General features: G+C 33.1%; 1 protein-coding gene across 12 annotated transcripts in view; it reads right to left on the bottom strand.

The window, feature by feature from the left end:
• ANAPC10 (anaphase promoting complex subunit 10) overlaps nucleotides 1–14,989 on the bottom strand; it is a 694,704-nt gene that overhangs the window by 151,962 nt on the left and 527,753 nt on the right. For all 12 annotated transcript variants that reach the window (XM_074229216.1, XM_074229212.1, XM_074229215.1 and 9 more), the window contains one exon: nucleotides 7,569–7,659. In XM_074229216.1, the coding sequence (XP_074085317.1) occupies nucleotides 7,569–7,659 (91 nt within the window). The remainder of the gene's footprint in view (nucleotides 1–7,568; nucleotides 7,660–14,989) is intronic.

The raw sequence follows: 14,989 nt of genomic DNA, 5'->3' as shown, positions 1-14,989 counted from the left end.
CCCCTTCTTAATTCTGATTACTCTTTTATAATATGACTAATATGGAAATACATTAAACACCATTGTAATGTATTCTTGGCTGACATGAGGAGTGGGGAGGAAAGGGAGAATGGTAGAAAAATGTGGAACTCATAAATTTGTAAATGGATGAATGTCAAAAACTACCTTTGCATGTTACTAGGAAAATAAAATAAAATAATAAAGAAAAAAAATTATGCATCGGACATGGCAGCCTTCCGGGCAGAAATATATCACCTCCCTAACTGTGTCATTCACTTTCAATATCTCCTAGATCTTAAGAGTTACACTAAAACCTAAAGAGCAGATCCCAGGGCAGCTAGGTGTTGCAGTGGATGGAGTACCAGCACTAGAGCACTAGAGTCAAGAGGATCTACTAGGTCAAATCCAGCCTCGCACTCTTAATAATTACCTAGTTGTGTGACCTTGGGCAAGTCTACCCCACTGACTTGCAAAAAAAATTAAAAAAAGAGTACATCCTGTATCTTCCAGTCACCTGCCTTTATGAACAAAATTCACTTCCTAGACTTATTGCCACACCTTCCTACTTTTTCCAACTTTACGGTACTAAATCTTCTGTTATCCCAAAAAACTCCTCTTCTATAAAACTCTCACTCTTTGCAGATATCCAGGGAATCACAAGAAATCATCCAAAAAAACTACTGGAAACAATTAGCAATTTTAGTCAAGTTGCAGGACATAAAATAAACCCTCATAAATCCTCAACTTTTCTATATATGACTAGCAAGATACAGCAGAAAGAACTAGAAAGAGAAATTCCATTCAAACTAACCTCAGACACTATAAAATACCTGGGAGTCTATTTGCCAAGGCAGACTCAGAAACTTTTTGAAAACAATATAAAACACTTCTCACACAAATTAAATCAGATTTAAATAACTGGGCAAATATCAACTGCTCACGGATAGGTAGAGCTAATATAATAAAAATGACAGTTCTACCAAAACTAAACTACCTGTTTAAGTGTCCTACCAATCAAAATTCCAAAAAAGTAATGAATTAGAAAAAGTTGTAAGTAACTTCATATGGAGAAATAAAAAGTCAAGAATTTCCAGGGATTTAATGAAAAGAAAAAGTGCAAAAGAAGGGGGGTTAGCCCTACCTAATCTAAAATTATATTATAAAGCATCAGTCATCAAAATTGTCTGGTATTGGCTAAGAAATTGAGTGATGGATCAGTGGAATAGACTAAGTGCAATAGCAGGAAACGATTATAGTAATCTGCTGTTTCATATACCCAAAGAGTCTAGTTTCTGTGATGAGAACTCTCTCTTTGATAAAAACTGTTGAGAAAATTAGAAGTTAGTATGGCAGAAACTTGGATTAGTCTAACATCGCACACCCTATACCAAGAAAAGATCCAAATGTATACAAGATTTAAACATAAAAAATAATACTATAAGCAAACTAGAAGATCAAGGACTAGTTTACCTGTCAGATCTATGGAAAGGGAACCAGTTTATGACTGAGGAAGAGATGGAGAACATCACTAAAAACAAACTAGATGATTTTGGTTACATTAAATTCAAAAGCTTTTGCACAGAGAAAACCACTGAAACCAAGATCAAAAGAAATGAAGTAAACTGGAAAACAATATTTACAACTAATATTTCTGACAAAGGACTCACTTTTAAAATATACAGAGAACTGAGTCAAATATAAAAAAAAGAGCCATTCCCCAAATAAGAAATGGTCAAAAGATATGCAAAGGCAATTTACAGATGAGATCAAAGCAATCCATAATCATATGAAAAATTGCTCTGAATCATTACTTATTAGAGAAATGCAAATTAAAGCTTCTCTGAAGTACCACCTCACACCTCTCAGACTGGTCAATATGACCAGAAAGGATAATGATCATAGTTGGAAGGGTTGTGGGAAATCTGAGACACTATTATATTGTTAGTGGAACTGTGAACTCATTCAACCTTTCTGGAGAGAAATTTGGAACTATGCCCAAAGGGCAACAAAAATGTGCATATCCTTTGATCCAGCAATACCACTATTGGGTCTATACCCTGAAGAGATGATGAAAAAGGGTAAAAATAATCACTTGTACAAAAATATTCATAGCAGCCCTGTTTGGGTGGCAAAGAATTGGAAATCAAGTAAATGTCCTTCAATTGGGGAATGGCTTAGCAAACTGTGGTATATGTATGTCATGGAACACTATTGTTCTATTAGAAACCAGGAGGGATGGGAATTCAGGGAAGCCTGGAGAGATTTGCATAAACTGAAGCTGAGTGAGATGAGCAGAACCAGAAAAACACTGTGCACCCTAACAGCAACATGGGGGCGATGATCAACCTTGATGGACTCGCTGATTCCATCAGTGCAACAACCAGGGACAATTTGGGGCTCTCTGCAATGGAGAATACCATCTGTATCCAGAGAAAGAACTGTAGAATTTGAACAGAGATCAATTACCTTTAATTTAGAAAAAATAAAACTGATATCTTATTGCCTGATCTTGCTATCTCTTATACTTTATATTTCTTCCTTAAGGATATGATTTCTCTCTCATCACATTCAATTTGGATCAATGTATACCATGGAAACAATGTAAAGGCCGACAAATTGCTTTCTGTGGGGGGTGGGGGTGGGGGGAGGAAAGTGATATCAAAGGAAAAATTATAAAACTCAAAATAAATAGAATCTTTATTAAAAAAAAAACCTTTTCTTCCCCAAACTTATTTTGCCTAATTCCTTATTACCATTCCCCTCAAACCCATACCCCACAATATCCCAATTCTGGTCTGCCTGGGTCTCCTAGTATATCTTCTGAAGAAAAGAATTTCTTCTCATTTTAAAATATACACACACACACACACACACACACACACTCTCTCTCTCTCTCTCTCTCTCTCTCTCTCTCTCTCTCTCTAGTTTTTCATCTCTATACTACTCAATTTTTTTTTTGGCAAGGCAATGGGGTTAAGTGACTTGCCCAAGGTCAGACAGCTAGGTAATTATTAAATGTCTGAAGCTGGATATGACTCAGGTTTTCCTGACTCCATGGCCGGTATTCTATCCACTGTGTCACCTAGTTGCCCCTCTATTTCTACTCATTAATGCAATCCTCTTCCCCTAACAGAAGTTCTCCCCAACCCCCATAACCATGTATCAATGATTTATCCTCTACATATTAATTTTTATATGTTGCTTCCTATATTACAATCAAAGTCTTGAAGTTTTTGCTTTTTCTTTGTATCCTAACAGCTCAGTACAATTGCTAGAGAAATAATTATTGTTGTTGTTTAGTTGTACAGTTACATCAAGTCTTTGTAACCTTGTGGACCATTATTTTCACAGGGTTTCCCTGAAGAAGATAATAGATTGGTTTGCTATTTCTTTCTCAATTAAAGGAAACAGAGTTTAAGTGAATTGCCCAAAGACACAGCTAGTAAATGTTTGAACTCTGATATTCCTGACTTCAGGTTCGGCACTCTATCTAATGAACCATTTAGCTGTCTCCCTGGCAAAATATAGCAAACAAAAAAAAAAAATGCTTACTAACTGATTAGAATCACAAAAAAAATGAGATTTTAACAACATCATTCTGGTTAAGTTGGTGTATACAAACTACTTATCTGAGCAAAGATCAATTAATATAAAACCAGGAGAATGATGAGGAAAAGGCATTAAGTACAATCACAAAATAACTCTCATCTACCCTATTTAAACAAATTTTGAAATGCAAAGTGTAAAATGAATATGATTAAAGATGCTGACACCAACCAATTTCATACACAAATATAACTGATGTAAATCAACTGCTTTTAAAAAAGACCAAAGAGCCCAAAAATTGCCAGTATCTGCAAATGCTTGGCCTACTTGCCAAGCAGAAAGATGAAGCAGTTAAGGGCAATATACATTTAAAATATAACTTTATTTGCAAAAATCATCGGGAGAAGGTTGATAAAATATTATAAACTGAAATGTCTAACAAAACAAGCCACAGTGGAAAAGAAAAACAATATAAAGAACCTTGGCAAGAGACCCAACTAAACAGAGTTATCCCAAGGACTTTTAAGGATGAAACTAGAAGAAACAAAACAGACCAAAGATGGAAATTGCCTTAAGAGATTTTTATAACAAATTCTTTTCAAGAGCAGTGTGAAACCCCCACATTGAGGCTCTACCTTCCAGATGAATTTTTTGAGGATGTAGAAACAACAGTAGAGGGCAAACAAGAAAAGAGTAGTTAGACTAGACCAAGTATTCACAGAGGGAGTCCATATTGAAGATAATATAATCTTGAAATCAATGAAGCATTAATTCTCAATATTTCTGAAGGAAAAATAAATATTTCAAAGGTAAGAGGGAAAAAAGGTAAAGGAAAAAAAGCTTCTTCTCTACCCCCCCATCTCCCCACAAAAGAGGTATCTAGAACAAAGTATTTCTTCAAGCTTCTGTATCCCATACAGGTGTCAAAATAACATGACTCCTTGAAAGATATAACAGATAATACTGTTTAAATATCCTCTTAGCATTAATACAAAACAAGGCATAAAAACAGAAAGACATGTGCTTACCAAAGGTATTTACCATTATCATAGAGATTTAGTGTGAGTCCTAATTAAAGGGGGATTCTCTATAGTGAAATCTTCCAGATGTTTATGTTTGCAGTTGGTTTTATACTACCAGGTCAAGAATATTACAGTCTCTTAAAAGAAAGCCATAATCACACAATAGAATTTGGTTTAACTATCTGCAAAGAAACCCTAAATGAATGACGAATGTCCATCAAGACTACAATCTTCAGTTAAATGGACAACCTAAAGAGCTCATTCATCAGAGTGTGCATGCATATTTATGTGCATTTATCTCAGGGAGACACACTGCAAAGAGATAATGCCTAGAAGTAAAACAAGAGGAGCAGCTAGGAGGGCACAGTGGATAGAGCACTGATCCAGCCTCAGACACTTAATAATTAATTCCCTAGCTGTGTGGCCTTGGGCAAGCCCCTTAACTCCTTTTGCCTTGCAAAAAAACCTAAAAAGAAGCAAAACAAGAGGAGAGCATGATAGTTCATCTTTGGTGAAGTACAAAAGTCTTCTAATGACCCCAATCTTCTTCCTAAACCAATGGTCCAACTTTATAACATCAATGAGGCTTTATGAGTGTTGGTTGTGGAACTCTGCAATAGTTAAAGAATAAAAACTGAGCATCATCAAAAGGGTAATGAAGAAATACACAGTGGATATAGGCAGGTATTTCTATAGTATTATAAAGTTTGCAAAGCAATGTACACGAGCTTTCTCATTTGATCCTCTCAATTCTCAAATCCAGGATACTAAATGCATCATTTCACCTTAGAGATAAAGAAACTGAGACACATATACATTCTTGCCCAAGGTCACACAGCTAGTTAAGTATCTGAGTCTATATTAAAATTCAATCTTTCTTACTCTAAGCCCAACAAAAGTAACAATGTAAAGGATGTCAGAAAAAGGTAGGTTTTTTTCCTTTCCAAATGGGTCTCATGGTTATAAAGAAATAACTGAGAGAAGCTTATGTATTCACCTAGTATCCTTGTGTCAAGAGAAAGCAAGGAAAATCTCTAGCACACTGGAATGGCATGTAAAGGAGTTATATAAGAAGGATAATCATATGTGATTGCAATCTACATCTTTGGAGAGAATAATCATATTGATAAAATAACATATTTACTTGAGTAATTCACAGGCATGTGGGGAAAAAGTATAAATACAGTGACACCTCAGGCATATAATCATTTTATTTAGCAAAGTTAATTATATGGAATACAATCAAGAAATTGAAAACATCCAGGATTATCACTCATTCTGACATTCTAATTCCCTATTTTTATAGATAAATGAGAACTAAAAACTATTCCTCCTTACAATTTCATTTTCCATGGCATTTTTCCAACTCATTGCCCTGTTCACAGTGATGCCTCTCTTATAAGTGCTCAACAGCATTTGAGCCTATGTACTCCATCAGGGCTGTCCAAAATCGGCCTGCAGAACAATTTTAGGTGGCCCCCTGTGGGTTTACTAATGCTTTAGTAAAAGAAGTCCAGCTACCCCAGAGCTCTCACTAAAATGGCAAATCAAAACACATTGTTGATTGTTTCAATAAAAACTTTAAAAAGGGGCGGCTAGGTGGCGTAGTGGATAAAGCACCGGCCTTGGAGTCAGGAGTACCTGGGTTCAAATCTGGTCTCAGACACTTAATAATTACCCAGCTGTGTGGCCTTGGGCAAGCCACTTAACCCCATTTGCCTTGGAAAAAACCTAACCAAAAAAAAAAAAACCTTTACAAAGTAAGGTTGGACAGTTCTGTACTACATAATTTAGCAAGATTTTAGGTTCTATTTTACTGCTTCAGTGTCCCCTATGTGTAAATTCTTTAAGGGCTGGTGCCTGTGTCCTTCAAAATATACATAGTCATGATCATGGAAATAGACAATCAATAAATATTTGTGGATTTATCTGACTATAATTGACCTAAAATCTCTGATAAGAATAATTTAAAAATGTAGCCAATATCTTACACATGATTTTAAATTTTGCAAACCATTTTTACATACATTGTCACATTTGATCATTATAACATTCTTGTGAAGTAAGTACTACTGTCTTTATGTGAAGATGAAGAAAATGAGACTCTAGATTAAAAGACTCGCTCACAGTCACACTTGGTACAAGAGGTGAACTCGAATCTCTTCCCAACATCTAGTCTAGTACTCTTTATTTGCTATAAAGTCTCTTATTTCCTCCAGACTTCCCTATACATTTTCCTAAAAAAAAAAAAAATCAGTCTCAAATAAAAGTGAAAGGGGATAAGAAAAAGCAAAAAAAATTCTCTAAGTGGCCAAAAGAGAGGGCATTAAAGTTCATGTTCAACTGTGAACTGTCTTTGTTACAAAGGATTCCATAGGGAAGAGAGGAAAATACCCTCTCCCCCACCCCACTTTCCCTCCAATATGTCTGATATAAAGACAAAAGGCATCAATTTTAAAAAGAACACCATAGCTTTGGTTCCGCAGATTTAAAATATATAAATTTACTATACTAATATCAGTTTATGGGATTTTAAAAAACATATTAACTGAGTAATTTAATTGGTGGTTTGTCTGCTTCTTTAGCTCAGAACTGTGGCCAATCATATGAAGATATCAATACTTAACAGAAATCCTCAAGTCAAAATTTCCTTTTCATATAAAATATTTGTAAACAGCTAAAGAATGTGCTGCAATTCATAGTTATGCTTGAAGTTATAACCTAAGTATTCTGCCATGAACAAAACACACTTTTAGAAGATTTATTGATTTCCAAAAATTTACCAATCCTTGCTGAGTGCTGCTAGTTTGGAAGCATTAATAAACTATAGTATTCATGTACTCAAGTTATTTACACGCTACTTGACCCAGAAGAAACCATAAGATTTTCAAAAAAGCAATGGTCTAGGTTTAAGTTTTAATTTTTTTAATCTTTATCAAGAGTAAAATCATAACCTTTTCCCTGAAATATCCCATAAAAATTGAAAAACAAAAAAATTACCTAAATTGGATGTTCACCAAATGAGGCTGTGAACCATCTGACTGCCAATAAGTTTCCAGATTATCATCTCGTAACTGATCCACTCCAAATCCTAATAAAGAAGATAACAATAGGACTATAATCTCAAAATAAACATTTCCAGAAGAGAATCAGAAATATATGATAGTCAATTGAATGCCAATATATTATAATGTAGACTAAATGGAACCCTCACATAGCTAAAACTCCTCCTAACATCTCCCAGCACTTAACTTTTAGGAGAAATAAGATATACTCTGTATTTTTTTCTAAAAAATGAATCTATAAGAAAGTCAGAAAATAAGTCCCCCTCAAAACATCATGTCCACACTACCAAAGAAAAATCCATACCCTCTAGAATTATGAAAATTAGTAAACATTCAGTCCAAATTCTGAGGCTAGCCTGATAACGGACAGAGAATGGTATATTTGCAAACAAGATCCTAGCCCCAACTATGCCACTAGCTGGCTGTGACACAAGACAATATACTTAATCTCATTCAGAATCAGCTCCTCCACTGTAAAAGAGTATTAGGTACTTAAGGTGTCTTCCAGCTCTAGAGTTCTGAGGTTCTCAAAATCATAGTATTAATTCAATGATGATTAATATCAATAATAACAACAAGCTTCACCAAGATCTCTAATCAAAGACAACCAATTTTGCTCAAGGAAAACTTCAAAATGGAGTTTCTTATTTAGAAAATTGAACTGACTAGAATCCCACATTTTTCAGGCCAATACAGTAAAGCAAAGTTTTATATTACATTCCAACATGCAAGAAAAACCTTATAAATTCCCATGAATCATAAACAAGTTTGAGGTATTTTTAAAATTATAAAAATTTTTGTAAAATAAATCCAGTTCCTGAAGAATAGGGAAAAACTGATGTTCAAAAGCTACCAAAATTCCAAAATTAATTTGGAATTCGTTCATGAAATTTTATGGTTCTTCATATTAAAAATTAGGATCTATTTGACATACTACAATATTGTTTCTAACGCTTCATCAAAATACAATTATTTATGGGGTGGCTAGGTGGTGCAGTGGATAGAGCACTAGCCTGGAGTCAGGAGTACCTGACTTCAAATCCAGACTCAGACACTTAATAATTACCTAGCTGTGTGGCCTTGGGCAAGCTACTTAACCCCATTTACCTTGCAAAAACCTGGAAAAAAATAACATATATATATATATATATATGTATATATATATATATATATATATACATATATATATATATATATATGTATATATATATATTTACTTCCCTCAAATACTTAAATGAATCAGTAATCTTATCAACTGGATATTCTCTCCAAGGATATAGACTATTAACCCATCCATTCTTGCTCATTTTGTGTGATTCTTGTCTGTGTCTTCTCCAAAATTTTCCAGTGGTGGTCCAATTAATATGCTGCAGATTTTCCTCCATTACTCTTGACTTTAAACTCTTATTATTTTGTCATATGTACCTCATAATCAAGCTCAACTTTTTTTTTAATCATACATATCAGGTCCATCAAGTCACATAGTCAATTTTATTCTAACCAAATCTGAAGACAGAGTTGCATTTCTTAATCATTATAATTTTTCTAGTGAACAGTGGATAAGTTAGTAACACTGAATTTAAGAAATCTCTATTAACTATATATTACTGTCTAGGGATTACAACAGTTTAAGAAAACATAAAGACTCAACTGGATCTGCAATCAATGAGGATGTTCCCCCTACAGCAAAACAAATATTAAGCTGTCTCTATTAGCCTATTCCTTGTAATTTTTATTCATGTCCTTCTATGAGTGCATTACAAGGAGACCAACCAAAAGTGCTTGCTATCACAAGGATATCAGTGGAATATAAGGCTTGTTTAGTAGTTATTTCTTAGCTCTTCCAAAGGGGTTATATTAAATAATTTTTGAAATATGTCTCTGACAATTTCCTTTACTACAATTTTTTACAATTGTGCTGTATCCTGCTTATCCCTAACATGTTCATTTTTAGTTCTTGAGATTGTAGTGCCACACAATTACATCAAGGTATTTTGATATTCATATTTTTAAATACTGATTTTTAAAATATTTTGGTATATTTTTTAAAAAACGAGTCCAGGGGCAGCTAGGTGGCGCAGTGGATAGAGCACCAGCCTTGGAGTCAGGAGTACCTGGGTTCAACTCCGACCTCAGACACTTAGTAATTACCTAGTCATGTGACCTTGGGCAAGCCACTTAACCCCATTGCCTTGAAAAAAAGAAAAATCTAAAAAAAAAAAGATGAATCCTTTGTTTCTTGGGGGAAAACTAGAGACATTTAAGGGAATTTTGTAATTCCATGAAGTCAACAATTCACTGTCCATTTGCACCATCTGTCATATCATACATACATACATACATACACCCACTCACCCCCCCACCCCCCACAAACACATTGATAGGATAAGCCTCTTGATAAAAGTAGAACTATAAAAAGTCAATCAAAAGCTGCTAAAAATCATAATGAACAAACATAACAGTAGAGAAAATGAAATATTAATTCTGACATTCTTGCTCTAAACAGAATCAGAAAAAGGACCAAGTTAGAGTTAAATGACAGAAGGGCTCAAGAGTTCTACATACAGAGTTGGCTATATTGCATACCCAAAGACAACAAAAAATAATCACTTCAAGAAATATCTGGTCATATCATATTAAGAACTCCTGATAAGCATTTACAAAATGACTATCATGAAAATGATTGTAACATATACTTAAAGCTTTAGTGCATGGGATGAAATACATTAATTCTACAAAGAATTCAAGAATTGCCAAATTAAATCAATATAGGATTTAATTTTCAATGACATCAATGAAAAGGTAGGAGGACATAAGGATGGTAAGAAAAATAAAAACATGTATCAGTAAAAAAGAACAGAAGAAGCCAAAGACTTGTAAAATATAGTCACTCATTCCTACATTTAGTGAATAGTTTATTCAATGAAAGAGGCAAAAAGTACCAGACACAATGAATACCAAATAACACCACACAAAAAAGAAAAATTAATGGTTATGTTGACAGAAAGCAATTCATTGCTAATGAAGAAGTCATTCCTGAATCATCTTATTGTGGTATTGGACCACCAAATTGTAATAGCAAAAATAAAAAGTAACATAAAGCTTGTAAAATAAAAATATCAAGACAAGGAAAGCAATTAAAATTCCAATCTGACCTATTTAAACAAGCATTAAAAATATAGGATATGGACTGAACAAAGGACACAAAGACTACAATAAATTAACAGAACAGCCCCATTATTTTTAAATCAGTTGTTATTATAAGATCACCAAATAAATCAAAAAGTGACTTAATCACAAAACATTTCACTTGCTTGTGAAACAATATGGCTATACTGGTTTAAAAAACGATCTCATGTAAAATCTTTTGGAAAAGCACGATGGAAAATCATGAGCAGTTATCACCTCATTAAAAAGGAAGCACTGGAAAATAAAAAGCAATTTAAGTGAAGTTTGTAGGAGACCCAATTAAACAAAGTCACCTTGAAGATATTAAGTAAGAAATGGAAAGAGAATTATGAACAGAATTAATAAGTTTACAATATTTTAAATTAGTCACCACAACTAAAGTAATCTTCAAAAACTCAGATGTACTTTAAAAAAGCAGTAGAAATTATGATAAATAAAACAAAGTATGGAAAAAATTTGGATATGAACAAAAAAATTTCAAAGGAAATCTCTAGTAGAGGCAGCAATTATGAGGGAAGTGAGTTATTAAAAAATGAATGTTAAAATTTGCTTTTATATGTAATTGGGAACAGATAAAATATTAAGGAATAAAAAGAATAATATCACAAATAAATTAGGAAGGAGACTTAGAATAATCAGGTGTTAAAGCAATAACTTCAAAACAATTTGATAATGATCAATGAAATCATCAAAGGGTCAATCAATGGAAAAGGTTAGGTATACAGCATATAGAAGAAAATAAACATAGAAGTATAGTGTTTGATAAACCAAAACTCTAGCTAGAGGCTAAGAAAGCACTATTGGACAAAATCTTATTGAGAAAACTGGTAAACAGTCTGGCAGAAATTAAAAACCAAAATCTCATCCTATTTATCAAACTCCAAATAGATGAACCAAGCTTTGATGAGCTCCAAATAGATAGACAATTTAGCATCATAAACAAATTAAGGAGAAAGGAAGAAATTATTTTCCAGATATATATAGATATAGAAATATCTCATGAAGAAACCAGATATAAAAGAGATCGTGTAAAATAAAATGGACAATTTTGATGATTTTTTTTAATTTTGTATAAATGAAACCAAAATTAGAAGGGAAGTTAATAAGTTAATAATGGGGGGGGGAGAATGCGAGAGGAATCATTGCAGCAAGTTTCTCTGGTAAGATACATATCTCCAAATTTTATATATATATATACAGGAATTACAAGAATAAGAGCCTTTCCTCAATTAATAAATGGTCAAAATATTTGAACAGGCAGTTTTCAAGAGAATAAATAACAATCATTTGAAAAGATGCTTGAAATCATTTATAAATCAGAAAAATTCTAAGGAAAGCATTTCTAAGGTTCCACCACACACCCATCCAATAGGCAAAGTTGACCAAGAAAGAAAGAAAGAAAGAAAGAAAGAAAGAAAGAAAGAAAGAAAGAAAGAAACTACGAAAGTTGGAAGAAATATAGGAGAATAGCACACTATTGAACCAAACTGTTCCAACTATTCTGGAAAACAATTTGGAACTGTAAGCAAACAGTTTCTAAGTTTTGCCCCAAAGAGATCAAAGAAACAAGGAAGAACTCATACAAAAATATTTATAATAGCTACTTTTGTGGAAGAAAAGAACTGAAAAATAAAGGGCAAAAAAATAAAGTGAGCAGAAGTAGAAAAACATTGTACGGGGCAGCAAGGTGGTGCAGTGGATAGAATACCAACTCTGGAGTCAGGAGGACCCAAGTTCAAATGTGATCTCAGACACTTAATAATTACCTAGCTGTGTGATCTTGGGCAAGTCACTTAATCCCATTGCCTTGCAATAAAACAACAACAACAAAAAAAGATTATACACAGTAAAAGCAACATTATACAATGTTCAACTGGGACTGACTTAGGTCTTCTCATCAAAGCAATGAGCCTAGACAATTCCAAATGACTCATGATGAAAAATAACATCCACCTCCAGAAAAAGAAGTGATGTAGTCTAAATGCAGAAGAAAGCATATTATCTTTCACATTTTAAAATTTTTTTCATTGTTTCTTTTTTGGTCTGTGTTTTCTTTCACAATGTGACTAATATGGAAATGTTTTTCATAATTGCATATGTATAATTTATATCAAATTGCTTATGTCTCATGAAAGGGACAGAAAAATGAGGAATGGAGAGAGAATTTGGAACTTAAAATGTTTTTAAATGAACATTAAAATTATTTATATATATACATATATATACACACACACACATATATATATATATATATATATATATATATATATATATATATATATATACACACACATATATATTTAGGAAAGAATATTAGCCAAAAGAATTTTTCTGAAATAACTGTTCATCTTTTTCAGTTTTTCCACTTAGGATTTTTGAACATATCAGCATTCTTTATAAAGAAACCACCTGTAATACATTGTACAACACATTGATGCCCCTACTTTACTCTTTGCAAAACATTAAATATGATTAGTATCCTTGCCTTTAAAAAAAAAGATAAAGAAAAAAGTAAAGGGCAGGTCAACAAATAGGGAATGGGATAAATGAAGGGTAATGCTATTGATTTTAAGAAACAAAGAAAGGAATGATTTCAGAAAAAAGTTGGGATGTTTTGTATGAACTGATGCAAAGCAGAGAAATTAGAATCAAATAGAACAGTTTATGCAATAATAGTTAATAAAAAACATAAGCAAAAACAGTTTTGAAACATTTAAGAATTCTAATAAACTCATTAGCCAACCACAATTCCAGAAGACTGAGGATGAAACCTGCTACCAATTCCTAATGCAGAATGAGATCTTATACTTTCTGACTTTACCCAATGTAGTTATTTGTTTTCTTAAGGGTTTTGTTTTCCATTTTTTCCCACTGGAAGCAGAGAAGTTGAAAGGAAAAGAAAATAGAACCTTTTGGTTCATTTAAAAAAAATAATTTTTTTTAATGATGTGCTTTTATTTTTATACCAGAAAACAATATGGAAATGTGCTCCAAGAATTACTTAACTGTATATTCTTTGAACTAACAATGCCTTAGGTTACAAACTGAATCTATCCCCAAAAAATAAATGAAAAGAATCCTTTACAAAATATTTATGCAGGGGCGGCTAGGTGGCGCAGTGGATAAAGCACCGGCCCTGGAGTCAGGAGTACCTGGGTTGAAATCCGGCCTCAGACACTTAATAATTACTTAGCTGTGTGGCTTTGGGCAAGCCACTTAACCCCATTTGCCTTGCAAAAATCTAAACATATATATATATATATATATATATATATATATATATATATATATGCGCAAGATTTTTTTTTGTAGTGGTTCATTAATTGAGAAATGGCTGAACAAATTGATACATTAATGTAATGTTTATTATCCTTCATATGAGAGTAGCAAGGCACAGCGGCTAGAAAACCAATCTTAAGCTAAGCCCAAGTTCAAATCCTACCTCTAATCATGCTGACTATATGGCCACATGGAAATCAAATAAACTCTAGGTTCCTGTCTTGGGACAGAAAAACTTTAAGACTGTAAACTGAAGAATAGAGCCTGATCTATTTTAGTAGCAGTTTCCTCATTAGCAGTTACCTATATGAACAAAATTATAGGTTTGACATAAAAAAATTCTTAGTAACTAAAGATAATGGTGAAGCTAATATACAAAATGGGAGTACTAGCTGTTGCATGTCATAGTTCAACATCATTTGACTCTTTAAGTATTTGGCAAAGCAATAGTGAAACTAGTCTATCTTTTGTCTAGGGTGAGCTCTCTAAGTAACCATTGTCATGATTTATAAAGATAAAGCTGTTGTCTTTTTTGGTACCTCTATAATAGCAAGGGGTATAATGCCCCAAGGTCTATAGATGTTTCTGTCTACTTCCCAATAATAATAACAATTATACCAGTATGGTTAAAGTGAGAGCAACAAGAATAACATGGACTTCCTCATATTCCTAAAGTAGTAAATATGCAATGTAAATTTTATGGGTTTGATTTCATACTAATATAGATCCCTGATCTGACCCAAATAGTTATTCTCCTGATGCTTTTAAAATCTGTAACTGCCATTCACATATTTCCATAAATTTTCCCCCAAGGATCCAAAGAACATAATGAAAACGGTCTTCTATTATTAATATTCTAAGGGTAACACTTTACCTACCAAATAATGA

This window comes from Macrotis lagotis, chromosome 3, assembly GCF_037893015.1.
Source record: "Macrotis lagotis isolate mMagLag1 chromosome 3, bilby.v1.9.chrom.fasta, whole genome shotgun sequence".
NCBI lineage: Eukaryota > Metazoa > Chordata > Mammalia > Peramelemorphia > Peramelidae > Macrotis > Macrotis lagotis.
Note: the sequence above shows the minus strand (reverse complement) of the source record. Positions and strands in the feature narration are given on the sequence as shown.